General features: G+C 39.4%; 2 protein-coding genes across 2 annotated transcripts; one reads left to right on the forward strand and one right to left on the reverse strand.

Moving 5' to 3' along the window:
- Positions 1-347: 347 nt before the first annotated feature.
- Positions 348-1,415, reverse strand: LOC144082650 (cysteinyl leukotriene receptor 1-like). Its single transcript, XM_077609936.1, has one exon. The coding sequence runs from the start codon at positions 1,413-1,415 to the stop codon at positions 348-350; it is 1,068 nt and encodes a 355-aa protein (XP_077466062.1).
- An 11,711-nt stretch (positions 1,416-13,126) lies between these two features.
- Positions 13,127-18,085, forward strand: LOC144082128 (lysophosphatidic acid receptor 4-like). Its single transcript, XM_077608993.1, has 3 exons — positions 13,127-13,505; positions 15,396-16,133; positions 17,104-18,085. The coding sequence occupies exons 2-3, from the start codon at positions 15,558-15,560 to the stop codon at positions 17,590-17,592; spliced, it is 1,065 nt and encodes a 354-aa protein (XP_077465119.1). The 5' UTR covers positions 13,127-13,505; positions 15,396-15,557; the 3' UTR covers positions 17,593-18,085.
- Positions 18,086-20,309: the final 2,224 nt, after the last annotated feature.

Here is a 20,309-nt window from a genome sequence, read left to right on the forward strand (position 1 = left end):
ACATATAATATTTGTGTTAATCCCTTTCCATCATTATTTGAATGAAAACATTGTAGTGAATGAAAAAAATCTATTTGGTCTATTCTACTACAATTTTTGGTGTGTTTTTTTTCACATTTTTTTATTGTCTCACTCTACATCTAGCCACTAGTAGGAAAATTAAAATACATACATGATTTAATGACCTCCGCACCCCAAAAATAAAAGCAAAAACAATTCTTTATTTGCCTAGGCATTTACTGGCAACGATTTTTAGGTGTACCCAAACTTTTGCCCAAATACAGCTAACAAGTAGTATAGGAACATTCCTCAAATAAGATGCTTTTGAGAAACCTTTTTTGAGCATGTCACTGATTTTGGACAGGGCTATTGAGTATACAAGCAGTGGCATTGAGCTGTCGGTTGATGTCAGTTTCGGTACTAGCCACATTTATCCTTACAGAGCTGTTATGCGTGCCAGTTGATCTTGACGGGCGCAAGGAGGAAAGACGGTTCAAAAAAGCCTCCCCCGAGAAAAAGTAAAGCAACGGGTCAAAGCATGTATTGGTTGCCGCGAGACACAGCGTCACTACAACTGACTTCTGCATTAAAACCCTTTCAGAACAGGAAGTGTGAGGCCGCGACAAGGAGAGTAAATGAACGGAACGTTGCACATGATACGGCATGAAGCAGACGAAAAAGGTCAGCAGGACAATGACGATCATTCGAATGGCTTTTGGGCCTATATCCTGCTGCCGTCTCACCCTGGGGGTGCGGTAAAGTAGGGTGTGAATAATGCCAGCGTAGCAGAGCAATATAATGAGAAAGGGGAGGAAAAAGCCTAGCACTAAAGACAAATTGTTCAGTAAGACTACTATTGACATATTGTGACCTATTGGGGGTTCAAAGCACTTTGTCTTATTGGTGAGTGGGTCAAATCTCTGGCCAAACGTCAGAAAGGGTGACGACACCAGACAGATGAAAATCCAAATGCCTGCACACACCAAACCTGCACGTTTCGCTGTAACCAGAAGTCTGTTCTGCACTGGGAAGACAATGGCTACGAAACGGGTCACGGACATGGCCGTCATGAAGTAAATGCTGCAGTAGAGGTTGACATATAGGGACCAGGAACTGATACGACATAGGAAATCACCCAGGTTCCATTGTCCTATGTTGACGTAATAGACTATACGCATGGGGAGAGTACTGATACACAGAAGGTCGGACACAACGAGATTCAGCATGTAGACTTGGTAGGGAGAATTGGGGTGGTAAGTTCGGATGAGCACCACCAGGGCAAAGCCGTTTGCAGCCAGGCCCAACACCGTGATGAGAGAGAAGGATGTGGAGTACACTTGATTACGGAAGTTATCGATGGAAGGACAGTGAGTAGAGTTGATCTCCACACTCTGCATCTGATTAACTTGCTCCATTTGCAGCAGCTGAGATAAAGACAAATCATGTCATTGAAAGTATGACAGCCACAAAAAAAGCTAAATTGACAGATTGTTTTCTCAGATTCTCACTAAAGGTCTTGAATGCAGGAAGCCCTGAAATCAGATTAGCTAGGGCATTTATCCGGTTACGTGACAGATGTTCTATTACATTTACTTCCTCGAAGGCATTATAGTGCAACTGTTTGGATTTTTTAAAAACTAAATTGTGAACTACTTGTCCAACAAAGTCCTCTGTATCACATTCAAGGAAACATTTGTTTATTAGTATCATTTTTACATGTGAAATTATCCAGAACCACCTTGAGCATGTTTTGCTAAAACTGCGTCACACTTGTTTTGAAACTGATTTGCTGTAGATATTTTACTATGCAAGCTAATCACATTGAACAAAACCAGTCATCTTAACATCTTTATTTAACTAATTCTGAACATAGATTGGTCCAGATGAGCAAGCATTAGTTCATTCAATTGTAGTTCTATCTTTTAATTATATATGGCCAGCAGCATCTTATTGTGGCGAGCCTCAAATTGCAAAAATTGCACATTAATCATCAGAATTCCTTTTTTCTCATATTAGGAACACATTTAAATCACCTCATCATTAAATATATAAGAAAACCTTTTTTATCATTCATAAAAAAAATGTCATGATGCAGATGAAAATAAATCTAGCTGAGTTTAGAGTAATTTTGAATAAATTTGAATGCTTACCAAAAGGGATAGTGAGGCAGTGTTTAGTCTTCACTACAGTCTGATGTTCTTTCCGTGGATGGCTGCTCCTCTCTGCTTGATGTCAAAACCCTGTTTGAAGAAGGACACTCCTGCAGGTGGCTGCTTCTGTAGAGCGTCAAGTATTTTCAATCTATTTAAGGTGGGACCTCTTTCGCAGCATTGCTGGTGATGTCATCTTCAAGAGCAAAATACAATATCTGCACTGGCCTCCAGGGGTTTGACTTTACACATCACATTAACGCATTCAATATAATATGATGCCAATTGGTACTGTAAACTAACTAATGCATTTTAATAGAATCATTGCATGGGGAATACATCTGTAAATTCTCACCGACCTAACCTAATTCTGTCACTATTCCAAAGGAAATTGGCATTCTGGTAACATTCGAGACCTACAAAAGAATCAAACTCTATTTTTTACTCCTTTGTGCAAGTTAACAGGTAAGCTGTATCCTGTTTCCGAAAGTAACAACTCAGGGTATTTTGAGTTATTTAGCTGATTCTACTATGAATTCCATTGCTGTATGTGTGATAACTTTGCACTTTATATAACTGTTAATATAACCATAACAGCAATAAACGGCGGAGCCAGGGTTCACACATGTGTAGCTCTGTATTGCAACACCAGAACCGGACACCCAACACACCCCACTCCATCCGGGTCACGCTGTATTTAACAACGGTCACTCGGGGGCGTGGTTAAACACACTTGTATAACCTGAGGCAATTAACAATTCTAGTATCAATATATTACAGTATGGAACTTCTCTCCCCAGTATTCTAATCTAGTGGGAAAGTTTCCTCTCACTTTCTGAGAAGACTGATAAAATAGTGAACTTTTTCTATTGTGTAATTATGAGAAGCACTTTTACACGTGTATGCCTTCAATGAATACAGCACATCTATACCAGTCCTGTTTTTCAAACATCCATTTGTAAAGTTTACAGTAGTGGGCTCATTAAATAAAAGCTGTCAGGTGTTATTAATGGATCTTGGTAGAATGAAAGCTGAAATGCGATACCACCCTTCAACCCCCACTTTTTTTTTTATCTAAGAAAGGGGTGGACAGCTTACATTTGATTTACTAATCGGAATTTCTTACACTTAAATACTTGGAACGAAAAGTCAGATGTTGTGAAAATGAAAATACGAGAGGTAAATAAGAGGTCAAATAAAGAGATTGTGAGTGATGATAAAGAACGTGTGTTTGTTCCACAGCATTTCCTTTGGAATTTGTTTATTGTGGTGAGCAAATGAAATCCGGATGCTTGAGTGGAAATGAACAAACTAATTTTCCCAGCTGAAAGGCTGGAGTGCTGAAAGGGCGGACCACTTTTGTTATAACTCATTTACCCATTATGAGCAACAACAAAAAAAATGAAGTTAAACATTTAGGAAGGAACCATGCAATGTGAGCTTTACATAATAACAGTAAATTAACTTAATTTTAATGAAATTATGAAATTATTTGAGTTATAAGATAGTTGCAGTAAAGATGTTGCTTCGATTTTAAAAAACTAATGCTGCTACTCAACCAAAGAGAAAATATCTATATGAATAGTCATTACAATATGTCTGGTCCTGTTAAAGTTAATATACATAAACAATGTATGACGGTCTTGCGTCACACGTAAAATGTATCTACAATATTTCATGGGCTATTTAAATAATGAGCTCCATATGGAATGTGATCACAGATTTTGCTTTGACGACAGTGCAGTGTTCTTCAAGCTGCTGCAATATATTATAACCTTTTAGCAGCAGAATTTTGATGATGAAAATCTATAAAGTTTTCAAAACATGGGTTATTGTATAGTGTAGATGTGCTCATGTTGATTTATGCTTGATAGAGGTCAGTGTGCAAATTTGTGCCAGCATCAGAAGCTCCAACTTCATACATAGAAGTGAAAGTAACCTCTGATGTCATTTTTATGGGACTTCATTCACATCTTGGCACAGGTTTAGTTGCAAAATATTGAATTGTTCTGTTAATAAAACCAATATACATACATTTGGTGGTTAAGAGTTGTTGCACTGAAAATGCTTGGGTGGTCTGCTGAGAGTGAAACCTGGAGAAAAATGTCAAATGTTGTTTTATGTGTACGCAAGAGTGCAGGTGGAGATGTTTATATAAAGAGATCATGTTATTTTAGAAATGCTCGTGGGCCAGCAGCAGTTCAATGATTTGCTAAATAGAGCACAGCAACCTAACAGACACATTTGTTGAAACATTTCCAATTATTTAGCAGGGATAGATGGATGTTTTGGTAAGCAATGAGGGTACATTATGACATAATCAATATTAAATATGGTTAAACTGCATAGCCCCTTAGTACTTCTTAAAACTGTGAATTTTCACCATGACATCATCTCCATATGGACATAAATTTTCATTATTCATGACTGCAGTTCCATAGTGTCCATTTGAATTATCATTGGCTCTCCTTAAACACAAACATGGTGACATGCTGAATATAATCAGAAAAGGTATTTTCCAATCTCAAAATGTCAAATCAGTATTTTAAAGGTTTTTCCAATTTTATTAACTGTAGTACTTTTATATATACAATTACAGTCTTATAATTTTAAGTGCTGTATAATTTTTCAAGTTAAGAGTTTCTTTATGATCTCTGTTTATGAGAAATAATGTCCGAAAAAACCATCTCTTATGAGCCCATAAAAGCATCTTCTTCATTGAAGTAAAACAACCAAAATTCAAGCCAACGAATGTTGCAGCCAATCATAAACAAGGCTCGTGTTATGACTTCATGCTTTCAAGGGGTGTAGCTTATTTGATTATTCTAGACTCTGGGAAAACTGAACAAACACCACGCAACACTGAACATTAATGTTAACATCAACGAAAAGCCTTGTTCGATTTCACGCATGTAATAAAACTGAGTTTGCCTTGGCAATCCTCCTTTTTTTTACAGGGCTGTAGATGTAACATCAACAGAATGTTGAAAGATATTGCTCACTTTAAATCAAATATCATGTTAGTGATGAGCTAATACAATACATTTCAAAATGAATCATTGTCATAACACTTTTCGCAGTTGTGATAGTATAAGAAAATCAGCATATGCTGATTCATGCATGAGCAAGACCAGTAACAAAACACAACAAATCCAGCAATGTTTTGTTTAAACACTTTGGTTTCAAGATTTTTTACGTCTTCTTTATCACTTACAGTAACTGAATCGAATTGTGCTGGATGAGTTGAGTCAAAATAGAAGGGAATCATACTGATTTATATGGAATCCTCAACACAAGAGCCACATTTCACAGTGTGCAAACGGCCCCAGATGGTAAAACAACAACAAAATACCCCCTTCTAATTTTTTTTTTTTTAAACTAGCTCCTACGCCAATGCTAAAACATAATTTTATATTACGACATCACAAGTTTTCGACAAAGCTGCTAATTTAATATAGAGTTGTTGAAATAAGATTACTCACCAGTAGATAAATCCTGGTCTGCGTGTTTAGAAAGCATTCCTTCCACTCAGAGTTCCTATTTTGCCCCTGACTGAAGTGGATAATGACACTGGTTTAAACGTTTGTCAGTGACGCCTAGAAAGCTCTTAGCCTCTGAATCCTATACAGCATGACTCAGATACAACATGGTCTTTTTCCAAACAAGACATGATGCCATCAGAGTTAAAGCAAACTGCCACGATAAAGATAAAGAAAAGAGCTCCTGGTCAGACGAGGAGGATCTGGAATTTGCTAAAATGACATGATGACTTTCAGAAACTACTTTGAGGTCTTTTTAAGGTGAGTTATCATGGGGTCAATTGAGTGTTGATATCACAGAAAATTAAGGATATTCTCTAAATTCGATTTTATGCACAAGGGATGAGATTAATGGAAAAACAAAGAAAAGAAGATGAAGGATAAGAACACGGTGTGTTGCATTTGAATCAATCACATTCGTTCAGTAATTAGGTTAGTTTATTTGTGATCTTGGATGGGATTTTAAATATTATAGATCAACTGTCCAATTCTATCCTTCATTTTGGACATTTAAATAATCTATAGCATTAACTATGCTTCCTATGTCTCTGCCTAAATATACAAAGTCAAACATAGATTGAGGGTATATTGAAGAATGAGGTTGGGGTGCCTCTTTGTATATGATAGGCTTTTTCAATGTTAAAAATAGCATTAAAGGAAAAATATATTAAGACATGACCATTACACTAACAGGAAGCAAATGTATGAAGTATACATCTCCCCTTTTATGTTCTGAGAAATGTTTGGAGCAGTTGTGTTGAAATTTCTGTCTATTCATCCGGGAGAACCTTTCTAAAGTTCAAGGTTGGTTTCAAACTCTCGCAAATCAACCAATCATTCCTTTATGGACCTCCCTATGTGCTGGGGCCTCTCCCAAGTTTTTGTCATAAGGCTGGAAAAATAATATCCCACGTAATGTGTTGAAAAGTTACAATTAGGGGGATATCCTTGGTAGAGTCAAATCCCTGATTAAAAACAATTGACAGTGCCCCTTTAACAATGAGACAAGGTCTCCCAAAAAATGTCTTCTATATGTGAAGGGAAATGATGGCAGGTTTTAACAAGGTAAATTGTTACTTATGTATATTCGTTCATTTTCTGAACCTCACGATGGTCACCAGGGGTGCTGGAGCATATCCCAGCTAACTATGGGAACCTGGTGGGGGACACCCTGAATTGGTGGCCAGCCAATCACAGAGAAACAGACAACCATTTGCGCTCATACTCACACCTAGGGGCAATTTAGAGTGTTCACCCATCCTACCTTGCATGTTTTGGGGATGTGGGAGGAAACTGGAGTACCCAGAGAAAACCCATGCAAGCCCAGAGAAAACATGCAAATTCCACACAGTGAGGACCAACCGGTGATCCACCCCAGAATCACCGGGATCTAATTTTTAAATGAATATATATCATAACCCAGCTACTGATGCTCCATTTGTCCTCCCACATTTGGTGGTGTTGCTCAGCCCTTCCCTCACGAAGCAGGCCTCCCTCTGCTGGTGAGCTGTGTGTTCAGCCTGTGCGCCCTCATGGTGCTGCAATTCCCTCACATATCAAACACTGTGTCTGTGGCCCAGCTGGCTTTCATTGACATTCTTGTGGTCCTGTGTTGGCTTCTTTTAGTAGAGAGAGACCTGTTGGCATATTGTCCTGTAAATGAAAAGGAGGTGAGGAGATGAGCACAGCAGATAAAGGCTAAAAATGTGCTATGTATCACACTATCTGATTGATGCTCACTATATGTGATAGGTTTATTAATAGATATACTTTAATAAAAGGACATCGGAGACATAATCCAGCGATAACCCCAACAATATGGCCTCCTTTCGGCTGCTGGGACTGGAGACTGGTTTCAACATTGGCCTCAGGTTGAATAGTCACAACTTGGCAGTGTGGTGAGCCAAGCCATACCCTACTTTGGATTATTGTTCTGCTCGAACTGATTTTTTGCTAAACTCCAAGAAGCATTCCAGACATCAGGCATTGCTCTAAACCATAAAGGATTTTGGCACTGTCTCTTGTGGTCTGGTGACATCTTTTATCTGAGGAAGATGTTGTGAAAGGGCAATTTATTAGTTGTATTATATATAAGCCTCCATAGTAATCTACATAGAAATAAAAGCTGCCTCCATATAAACATTTGCTATAATTGTTTTTATCCAAGGGTATTTAGCGCTTTATCCTCATGAGGTTTGCAGGCACGCTGGAGTCTGTCCCAGCTGTAATTACAATTATTTGAAATAAAACACATGTATATGTCAAGGCTCTATTAGTGTATTTATGTGCCATTCTCAAAGTGCTTTGAACAATCTAGTCCATCTTACAATGCAGAGCATTTCAACCTTGCAACTGCCAGATAGATGAAATCCAACATTCCAAGAGCCACCCTCTACAATAAGAAAATCATCGAGGTCTCTCCGGCTTCAGCCACAGCCCAGATCTCATTGCATTTGACTTGGCCCCTGTTGCAAGCATTTTAATATTCGTTTTGATATGAGAACTACATTGACACAGTGTTCTAGACAGCAGTTGGCAGACCTGTGTGCCCAAAACCTAGCCCTCATAAGCTATTAAATTTAGCCATTTACTCCAACATGTTCAGGCCTTGCAAAGTTTTGTCACAAGCTATTACTGTATGCCTGATAGTCCATGATGGTAGAAGAGCTGTTGAGTCCTAGAGGTTTACATTTCAGTTGGCGGTGTACCACGGATGACAGCATGTACCCTTCATGTTCTGATAGGTTCCCTTACAGTTTCCATGGCTTTTATGGCTCAACCATTGGGACACTGGGCAACAGTTTCAAAAAAAATAATAACCATCAAACGTCATAGAATCCAAAATGGAAAACAGACAAAATGATCGTGCAAACTACTCTACTACGACAAAGGTGACAAATGATCCTGCATCAAGCTGGTGTGGTGGCAGTGCATAAGAAGATGGTGGGTTACAATTACTGCACCACCTCAGAGGAATGCAAACATGGCACAAAGAGACTGTGAAATTTAGATAGCATGGTGCCGTCACATTCGGTGTTTCTTAAACACACATTCAAAACTGATTGTAATAAATAAGCCTGCCTTAGTATTTTACGTAAATTAAACACATGGACTAGGTTAGCGATGCTGGAATATAGTACATATGTTTCCTTACAACTGTGGCCCGCTTCCAAGTTATGCCCTATTATATATTACGAGTTACTAATAGTGAGCGCCCCATATTTTACTACCGCCAAATAGACTTCTCTTCAACTGTGACTTCCCTGGCAAATGTTTTGACGATTTCATGTTTGCCCCTTCATTCCCATATGTTGTCCAAGGATCTCCCTTTTGTACTCTCGATAACCTGAAACAGGGCTGCCATGGCCACATTGAACATGTGGTGGAAACATTGCTTGAGGTACAGAGAGAAGATGTTTCAGTTTTTCTCAGCTCTAGTTTTCAAGGACACAGTTGAAGCTTGACTTGACATGGTTTTGGAAGGGCACAGTATATATATATTTATATATATATATATATATATATATATATATATATATATATATATAAATATAAAAAAATAAAAAAGGTTTTGGTCTCATTGTTTGAAGCAATTGACTTAATTTGTTTAATGTATTCCATGCTCTCTTTATAATAAACAGATGGTTCACCAGCATTCACATTATACATTATTGCTTTATATTATACGTGTTTGCAACAAAAACTGGCACTCCTTTTAAAAATTTAAAAAAAAAAAAAAACAAGATAGTTTAGATCTAATATCCGCCATTGAAATCATTCTTAAAATAAACATAAGAGCACCTAAGAAGACAGTAAATGCCAGTAGGCAAGGGCTATGCAACATATTCTTTGATGTGGAAAGGAGCACTTAAGGATCGCTATGTACAATGTTCAACTATTACAACAATCAAACAAAGCATTAAATAACACTTCTTCAATGCATTTATTTGAATGAATGAAAAAATGTTTTTTTAAATGCCACCAAAGAGGGAAAGATAGGAGACACGCAACGTGCTAGTGGGGTCATTTTTATTATTATTTAAAAAAATACAAAATAAAAAATCTCACAGAATGCAGAATCTCACAACCCACAATTCAGAGAACCCCCACAAGACGTCGCAGTTTCGGCCGATTTGATCTGATTAAAATGCAAAGATGAGTGCTACTATCCTCGCAAGAGAGAATCTTCCCCGAGTAAACTAACAATGATACTGGTATTCTTCACTTGATTACTACATTAATCAGTTCGTCTATTAGCCCCAGGGTTAGTTTAAGTCTTTGGCCCTAACCTTAGCTGTGACACTAACCCTAGGGTTAATTTCGGGTTAGGATTATTTGTTGTTTAGGCCACCAACCCAAGCCGTAACCCTAATCAGATTTAGCCCTAACCATAGCTGTGAAACTAACCCTAGGGTTATCTTACAGTTAGGTAGCGAGAAAAGTGAATGTTTAAAAAAACATTGAATGCACAGGCAACAAGTCATAATATATGTTTAAATGTTTCTTTTAACATCTTCTCATTAATAGGAATGATGTATCCTTTGTCTAGTTTGATGTGGTAGGGCCTTCCTATGGGGCTCATTTGGTACATGGCAGACATCCAATAGTTTTACTATCCCCCAAAAATGTTGTTAAAAAAATGCCACCAAAGAGGGAAAGATCTAAACGTAGGCCAGGAGACACGCTTCGAGCTAGTGAGGTCATTTTTTATTATTATTAAAAAAAAGTAAAAAATTGGACCGATGGGTACGTCAATGGAAGCGTCAGTTGGAGGGACTTCCAATGGTCCCCACTAACATTAGAGAATCATCTGCACTTGGAGGTGTCACTCTTATCACTACAACAGACTGAAGGATGAGTGCTGCTTACCCACGGATATTCTCATTGATCAGTGCTGTGAAATAAACACCCGCTGCTCAGTCTCCAAAACAGCAGCCTTGGGGATGACGGTCAAAGTTTAACATTAGATCATAGGGCCTCGTGGGGTCAGTTGTGGACAAGCGCTATAGAATCCCTTTGCTGTCACATACATCAGTAAGTCACGTCTTGTCAGTTAGTCCATAAAGGCTTTAAAACTCAAGTCTGCCGAGTTGTGCCGTCTTGCTGCCTTTGTGTGGTTGTGTTGTCAGGGCAAAGGTATGTATGGCTCGATGGGGTTGCCACTGAAGCCTCTTGGAGCACATGAATGAGAGGATAGTTGCGGCAAGGGGAAAAAAGTAAAGGAAGTACACTCATCATTGCATTAAAGGAGGGCAAGACACATGGGTTGAAGAAGAGAGGAGGGTACTGAGTAGAGCGCTGTAATAGGGTCTTTGTTCTAATTGGTGTGACTCACAAAGTCTTGGTTGAACTAGCAGAGCTTAGTTACCGTTACCAAACACAGAGGAAAAAAAAGGAAAAAAAGTGTTTGTGCACTACAGTCAAATCAAAGATCTCTTGATATCTGATCAACCAATTGTAATTTTTTCAAATTCACTGACATGTCTCACTTAGATTTGACCACATTTTTCCACGGTTCACATTAGGCTGATCTGTATTGATTTTCTTCTCACACATAATTGCCTCCCGATCTATCAACAAGATAATGAAAAAAATACAAATATGGTATTGACACTTCATTCGGTCATTATCCATAATGCTTATCTTCTCAACGGTGCAGGGTGCTTAATGCAATCCCAGCTGAACATAGTTAGGAGGCGGGGTTCCTCTTGAGCTGACTACCAGCCAATAGCAGGGCAGAAAAAGACACCCACACACTCACGTTGACACCTATTGACAATTCAGTATAGTGTTCAACCACCCATAATTCATTTTGTGGTCGATGCGGGAAGCAATTTGAGTATATCGAGAAAACCCAAAAGGTCATACTCCACAAAAGAAGGCCAGAACTAAGTGAGCCCTTTATCTCAGAACTGTGCGGCATCGTGACAAAAAAATCATTCACTGTTCCTACCACATAATGGCATTTTGTAGAATATATTGATATATAGGCATGGTATGTAAGAAACAACATGTTTTTCAACATGTGTAGCACATATGTCCGCTGATGTTCTCTTCATCACTGGCAAGTAATGAAGACAGACTTAGATGGTTTACTGCTATGAATTGGAAGGGAGTAACTATTTGAAGAAAAAAAAAGTGTTTATCGTCATGTGTGAGTTCCATGCACATCATATGAAAGAATACACTTCTCACGGAATGTCTTTAATGTCATTTTTACGACAGACCATGGCTCCATCGCACATTCAAGGCAACTCCAACAATGGGCATGTTAAACATCTGATGGTGTGTAGTGTACTTCATCTGTGTGTATGCATGAGTGTGAATATGCGTGACTTTAGCTAATGCAGTAAGCAGGATATCCTGTCCTCCCTGCTGCTATTGTGGTGTGGCCAGACGCTACTCCCAAAACCATTTCCCTTCAGTCAATGCTCCCTTTTTCATTGTCACACACACAACTCACCCACACACACACATAGGTATACAAAACAGCCCCATGCCAGCCTTAACACAATGGGAACATGTCCAACGCCACCCTGTCAGGTTGCTAAAAATAACTACCGGGTAAGTGATGACATGAGAATTTAGTAATAATTGGGGTTTTAGAATTTTAAACAGTTAAGTTTAGTTATGGTTTCTGGTACTGGGATGATATTACTATAAATCCATATTAATCTTATTCTCATTAATAAATAAAGGCGAGCTGGAACCTATAGTTAATTTATTTCATTGTATTTTTATGATCATTTTCTTTACATGTAATCATGCCTAATATAATGATATATAAATTCACAAAAAAACTACAATAATGATTAATAATTAATACACATATACATTTGTATAACAAATAACATGACCCAAAATGTACTGTCCATTCAATCTTCACGGGGTTACGTTTAAACATATATATATATATATATATATATATATATATATATATATATATATATATATATATATATATATATATATATATATATATATATATATATATTTTAATAAGAAATCACTTGTTCCATACAAACTATTTCTGAAAATAAATATAAATACCGGGCGGCCCACCTGACAAGTGGTTAGCATTTCAGCCTCACAGTTTTGGAGTCATGGGTTCGATCCCAGGTTGGTCCTCACTGTTTGGAGTTTGCATGTTCTCCCGGGGCTTGCGCGGGTTTTCTCCAGGTACTCTGGTTTCCTCCCACATCTCAAAAACATGCTGATTGAAAACTTTAAATTGCCCCTCGGTGTGAATGTGGGGGTGACCCCGCAACCCTTGTGAGGATAAACGGCTCAGAAAAAATGAATGATTTGAATATAAATACCATAAAATGCATAGTGCTTTCACTGTGTTCTGTTATTTAAAATCATTTCCTGTAGTGGTGGGCAATAAAAGTGTTTGTCTGCTTGCCTCCTAGAACCCTCCCCCACGGGCCCCTTCTCTCCTTCTCCCCCCTGCGGCCTGACCGAGGTGCTATTGTCTGGTTTCCTGTGGCTGTGGAAGTTTGGCTCCTCTCGCGAGCATGCAAAAGGCGCACGCGCACCAGAGCAGTGCAAGCAAGCGAGGTAATCCCACAAGGAAAGGAAGCGCACGCACGACTGCAAAAGAGTCCAGCAAAAGAAGCTCGTTTAGGTGAAGCTACACAAATGAAACGAGTTGTTTTATGGATTCCACATGAGAGAGAAGGCCCGAGCCAGTCCGGTTTTTTAAGACCGGGCAAGTGCACTGAGACGTGAAATACATGGAGTTTATCTTGTGACAGCTGCTTCCCACTTGACATCGGCAACCGCAGAGGAGAGCTGTCATCATCCGGCCATCATTGTGAGTCTGTTTATTCGTGTCGAAAAAAAAGTTTTACCTAGTATGCTCCAGTATTCCGACGTTGTTCCTTATCACGTGATTGTCGATTCTTTTTTTTTAATTTTGGGTAATGAAAGTTTCTCTCAAATAATCATCGAAGAAATTCAAAAGCACTGATTTATCATGCCCTAATTTCTTAAATATATATCCTGATGGCAGAAAAAAGAATTACACTGCCAATTACTCTTCACAATCTCTATTTGGATGACTTTTAAGATGACAACACACAAACTAAAATCTTTTGATCCGTATTACAATTCTGTTTTAAATTGGCCAGATCCAACAAATAGCTTTGATGGTTTCTTTGATTCTGGATTAAGGTCCTGGTTATATGACCCTAGTCCAGGGGTGGCAAACACGTGGCTCTTGAGCCACATGTGGCTCCCGGCCAAAATGAATGTGGCTCTTCGCTTATCATATTTTGTACATACTACTGTGGCTCTTTGCCTCATTTCATGTTTCTCTCTTCAAATCCATCAGGGCCTATTTAGAAACAAATAAGGCATCATATTTCCCCAAATAAAATCGGCAGATTGGATTTTTTTATGCTACTTCTGACTGTCACAGTTTAACATTTTTGCTCTTTGTGTCTAACTTGTTCCCCACACCTGCCTTAGTCACTGGCCGAGAAAGCAGATTTTTAAAGATTGTTTTAGTCCATTTTTTTCCTCTAAATGCTCTCTCCAGTCAACAAGGAATGGTGGCATTTTCATATTAACATGTGTTAAGTGCACCATTCATGAGTTAGGTTGCAGGATCAGTAGTAAATAAAACAAATATTGCATTGGCAACCTCCTCAGTCACGCCAACTAAAGATTCTAGCAACAAGTCATACTTGAACTTCTCATTGTGTACAACTTTCAACCTAAAATGTGAGTGAGGGAAGGCAACAGCTGGATGTACAAGCTGAACTCAAACCGCAGAGATCAGTGCATCCCAGGGGCACTAGCTGTTTCTGTCACTGTGGCTGTCCCATGGGGGGTTGCATGCAAGTGCAGCTGTCCATGACCTGTACATGAAACCAAACACACATGTCGAAAGCTCTAATCTTTTTGGCAGCATTAGCTACATCTCGCTAAGATGTGCATCTGTATTTTTGTCATGCACGGCCGCCATTGAACCCACTGCTGTTTGCGTGTATGTGTGTGAAAACTGGCACATGTTGTTGTTTCCCTGCTTATGCGGAGAAGTTCTTGGAGTGTGTGGATTTGGTGGTGATGAGTACAGTGTAGGCATTGTGAACGTCGTCTTTAACTTTCTGGGAGGCGTGTGAAAACGCCATAAAGATGTCACCGCAGCTGGCAGAGGACACTCCTGATGGACTGCGCGAGCTCACAACATTTCCTTTGTGGTGGACATGGTGTGAATCACATGCAAACTTGCGTGCAATTTTTTATATACACAGTAGACAGGCCTCTGCTATGTCTCTTATTTAATATCAAAAGGGTGAGGCTTGAATTCCTCTCAATAAATCCGAGCCGTAGACATGCTTAATCAATATTACTATTCATGATTTCAAATGTACAATTTTACAATAAAACTGAATAAAGAAATGTCAAGAACGCAAGACCATTTGCTTTTATTTCTGACCTGAGAAATCAGCTGTAGTTATTTAATGTCTGTATGCCTCATTGATTTTGATCCGTGCAAACACTGATTTATGAAACCGCAATATTTTGTTGGTACGTTTCTTTTCATTCGAAATGCTAAAATGCAGTGGCGACAATCATAATGGTTCAGATATTTCTTAGGCCAGCAGAGAAGGCCTTGAAGGTCCTGACGGCCCATGACATTTTAGTAAAATGTCACAAGCTCACACACCTAACGATGACTTGTTCCGCTTTACCACAGGAGCATCTGAGCACCTCCACGCATGTTTCCACAATGGCTTGGAGAACGCTGGACAGGAGGAGCTCCTGCTGACACTTCCAATTTACAAATACCTGCATCCTTTCCTCAAAACAACAACATTCTGGTGTGATCCAGTTCCTCGGAACCCTCCTTCCAGTCACCATGGCAAGTTTGGTGATCAATGAGACTGGGATGGAGAACTGCGGCATTGACGACTCCTTCAAGTACAATTTATATTCCGTGGTCTACAGCGTGGTCTTTGTGTTGGGCCTCATCACCAACTGTGCTGCGCTCTTTGTCTTCTGCTTCCGCATGAAGATGCGCAATGAGACGACAATGTTCATGACTAATTTAGCATTGTCCGATTTAGTATTTGTTTTTACATTGCCCTTTAAAGTCTTCTACAATGTTAACCGCCACTGGCCATTTGGAGACGGACTGTGTAAGGTTTCTGGGACAGCCTTCATCACTAACATCTACGGCAGCATGCTCTTCCTCACCTGCATCAGTGTTGACCGCTTTTTGGCAATAGTTTACCCTTTCCGTTCCCGCTCCATCCGCACGCGCAGAAACGCTGCAATGGTGTGTGCAGCGGTTTGGCTGACCATTGTGGGAGGAGGAATATCAGTCACCTTCTTCTCTACCATCAACAGCACAAATAGAGCCACAGCCTGTTTCGAAGGCTTCTCCAAGAGTACCTGGAGGACCTACCTCTCCAGAATCACCATCTTTATTGAGGTGAGGCACATCTTTGTGCAAGAGTTACTTCTACTTACTACTATTGGCTTAGTGTGCTTCCCTTTCCCAAGTTCAAGTGGGTCAACAATGCTATTTGGAAGATGTGGACAACAGAGATGGTGAAGGGAAAATTTCTTGAGTTCAGGAAACCATGGTAGAGATGTGTTAGACTTCTGGAAGAATACATGGAAGGAGTCATAATTTATATTTAAAATATAGCTTTTCATGATCTCTGCCCAGAAACCTTTTTGCCATAATTTGAAGATAGGTAGTACATAGAAAAGATGAACATAATACACCATAAAAATGTGAAAACAATGTCAGTGTTGAAGTAGGAAAACAATGACATGTTCAACGCAAACAGCACTTAGCAAATTCTAAATTGTGTAACTTTATGAATGGTCAAATTTTAAAATTAAGCACTTGAACTAGAAAGGGACTTTTTCCCTTTGAGGCATTTTTGTGTAATGATCGAATCACCACTCCTTTTAAATAACTTTGAAGTGTTTAATTTTGGATAAAGCAGAACAAGAGAATTCAAATATCTAAAATTCAACCCAAAAAGTACATTCAAAATTTAGAAAACATTGAATTATTTCGATGTTGTTCGCGTTTTTGAGTGCAATATTTTAGAATCTGTGCAATATTTTAGAATCGGTGCAATATTTTAGAATCTGTGCAATATTTTAGAATCTGTGCAATATTTCAGAATCTGTGCAATATTTTAGAATTCTGTGCAATATTTTAGAATTCACCTAGCCGGGATGTGACTTTTTATACTTTTATACTACTATTTATGTTTTTTTACTGGGAAAACACACTGAAAAGCTTGGAGTAGCACCACCAATTTCGTTATATGCAGCTGTGTATGATGACAATAAAGGCTTTTTTTAATATGCTTTAGTTTGTGGGGAAAAATGTAAGTTTGACCATCCTAAAAAAATTGCTCACCCGTGTATTCTCTTTCTAGATTGTGGGATTCCTCCTTCCCCTCTTGGCCAACTTGGTATGTTCCTCGTTGGTTCTAAGAACCCTTCGTCGTCCAGTGACGGTTGGCCACGGCTGTGACAGCAAGAAACGAGTGTTGAGAATGATTCTCGTCCATCTTGGCATCTTCATCATCTGCTTTGTCCCTTTTAACTCTATCCTCTTCCTGTATGCCTTGGTGAGGACGCAGGCCTTGGCGAATTGCTCCGTGGAGCGTTTTGCACGAACTCTGTACCCGATTACTCTTTGTCTGGCAAGTCTCAACTGCTGCTTGGACCCCGTGGTCTACTACTTCACTTCGGAGAGTTTCCAAAAGAGTTTCACCTTGGGGAGCAAAGGATCTGGTTCCCGCCCTGAGAGTATTCCTCGTAGCGACACCGAGGGACAGGACCCAACCAACACACTCCCAAGAGACACGCACACTTTGACAAGGAATGGAAAAGACACTAAAGAATTAGAGAGTCAGTTCTGACAAGGTGAAGAGCTGATGACCAAGGACAAAAGGTTTTAAGAAACCATGCATTCAAAAAGTAAGGCAATCAATCATTGTTCGGTCTTGGATGTGGAAAATGCGTAGCTCAGCAAGGTTTGTGGTAATTCTGAAAATATGATCTGGGCTTTACCAATTAATCCACCACTTGGGAGCAAAATATCTGTTGATTTCAAGGTAATACTAAGAAGCGACACCAAGACTGCTATGTGAGACTCCTGCGATCACAGACTTAAAGTTTGAATGACTCAGGTGTTAACACACACCTTCATGCACTGGATTTTCTAATATATTAATGTTTTTGTAAAACTCAAGCGTTCCCCCGCATGTTATTGTTTGAAGTTCAAGCTTGCAGTTGAATGTGTTTTATGACACAGTTAAGACAGGTTAAATCCAGCCAATCTGTTGAGAAAGAAAAATATGTCTCGTGTGTTGACGTTTCGGGCCATTAAATGATTGTTCTCAGTTGCCCTCATTGCTGAATTTATTATTTTGGTCACATGCTGCTTGGTTTGTTAGTTTGGTCAAACCTACTGTGGACTGGCCTGGTTTGAACTCGCATAGCAGTTTGACTGACTGTTTTCAGCAGACAGCAAGAGTTCTTTTTGGAAGCCGCGAGAGGCGGTAGGATCTAGTTGAGACTCTGGCTTGTTTGCTGTGTCACAGGCCAAATGCGTATTACGGCCGAAGCAATGGTCCATTGTTCACCTCTGAATGGGGTCTCTCTTTCCTAATCTGGTCTTAGACTGTAGATCTGCTCAAAGTCTCACAGCAATGTGTACACACTCCAAAGTACGGCTAAACAGTGTTGACTAAATAATCACCCAAAAGCACAAATGAGAGGGTACAAAAACAACGAACAATTGAGTCAGCAGATCTTGGAGATGGAGTTTTCTATTGCTGAGACACCATAAATATCTTTGCATTAGCCTTACAATTTTGATTGGTACCAAGTATTAGTTTTTAATTTGATGTTTCTGTGTCCAAAGTCAATTGAAGTCACAAATTGCCTTGGCTGAAAGGCGTTTTGACCTTCTTGAGTTGAAGAAAATTGTTGTTTTGTTGGTTGGAACTGATGTATTATTGACTGGGGAACTGTCGGCATGGTGACTGTTGGCCAGTCAACTAGCTTTTATTGGAACATACACAGAGTAGCTGCGGTCTGGAGAGTAGCCAAGCAGTGACCCAGCCAATATCATTCAATAAGTGTAGCAATGTTTCCCAGACACTTTTGACTTCAAAGATAATCAGGCATTATACATATTCAAAATACATATAACACACTGTGTGTATATTTGTGCCAGCAGCATATTGAGACAGGAAGAATTATTATAAGGTACATCTTAACTTTTCTGTCCTGTGTCATGAGATATTTTTATACTATGGGCCATAATTCGAAAGTTGGAAAACCCCACAATATAGGATGTGCACACAAGCTGTGCTGTGTTACTTTGAACTCGCGTGTGAGCAGGTTGATGATGGAACTGCAAAGTGGCTACTGTAATCTGGACAGCTGCTTTTGTCTTTGGACCAAAGCCAATCAAATTGTAAAGGTGTAAGGCAACATAATACTAAAATATGTTCTCTCGTAGAAATGGAAGTAGGTCTTTGACACTTACTGATTATTGGATTGTGACTATTCTGGTTCTGTTTGGTATTTTCCCAACCAAGATGGGTTGCTAAGGAGTGGCTTTGATTTATATTGCTGGTACTATCAGCTTTAACCAGACAACCATAAAGTGTTTTGTTGTCGAAGGTCGGCAGTGGATATTGATGTACCACATCACCATCTACACACCCCTCCCTCTTCCGATGGTGGTGATAAGCAATCACAAAACATTATTTTGTGTGATGGTGGGAACCCCATGGGTAAGAATTGATTAAATGTGCTGCATTAAATTGTATATTTTGACATGCTAATTATAGTTTGGATAAAAGATGACAGAACTGGGTTTTGTAATGTGACTGGTTCGTGGATTTAACGTGACTGAAAAGGTGTGTCATGAATATGACTATTTTTCAAAATTTTATGCTGTACGGCCCAGTGGATGAGTACGTAGTTAGCACGTCCACCTCACAGTTCTGAGATTGATGATTCAATCCCCAGTGGGTTCAGATTTACCCATGTGGAGTTTGCATGTTCTACCAGGACTTGGGTGGGTTTTCTCTAGGTACTCAGGTTTCCTCCCACCTCCCAAAAGTGTGTGGAAAGCTGTTTAAACACTGAATACCCCGAGGTATGAGGAAAATAATTGAAATGAGTTTATGCTTTCCTTAATGAGGAAAAAAAGTTGTTCAATGCTGACCTCTAGTGGATTTAATGCATTCATTCATTTTATGAATCGCTTTATCCTCATTAGGATCGCGTGGGGTGCTGGAGCCTATCCCAGGTGACTCTGGGCCAGAGGTGGGGGACACCCTGAATCGGTGGCCAGCTGATCGCAGGGCACAAAGAGACGGACAACTATGTACACACACCCATAATTAGGGGCAATTTAGAGTGTCCAATCAGCTTACCATGCATGTTTTGGAATGTGGGAGGAAACTGGAATACCCGGTGAAAAACCAAGCAGTCCAGGTTGAACATGCAAATTCCACACAGGTGGACCGACCTGGATTTGAACTCCGCACACCAGAGCTGTGAGGCCAACGCGCTAACCACTCATCCGCCGAGCCGCCGGATTTATTACAAACACTTA

This window comes from Stigmatopora argus, chromosome 9 (genome assembly GCF_051989625.1).
Source record: "Stigmatopora argus isolate UIUO_Sarg chromosome 9, RoL_Sarg_1.0, whole genome shotgun sequence".
Classification (NCBI taxonomy): domain Eukaryota; kingdom Metazoa; phylum Chordata; class Actinopteri; order Syngnathiformes; family Syngnathidae; genus Stigmatopora; species Stigmatopora argus.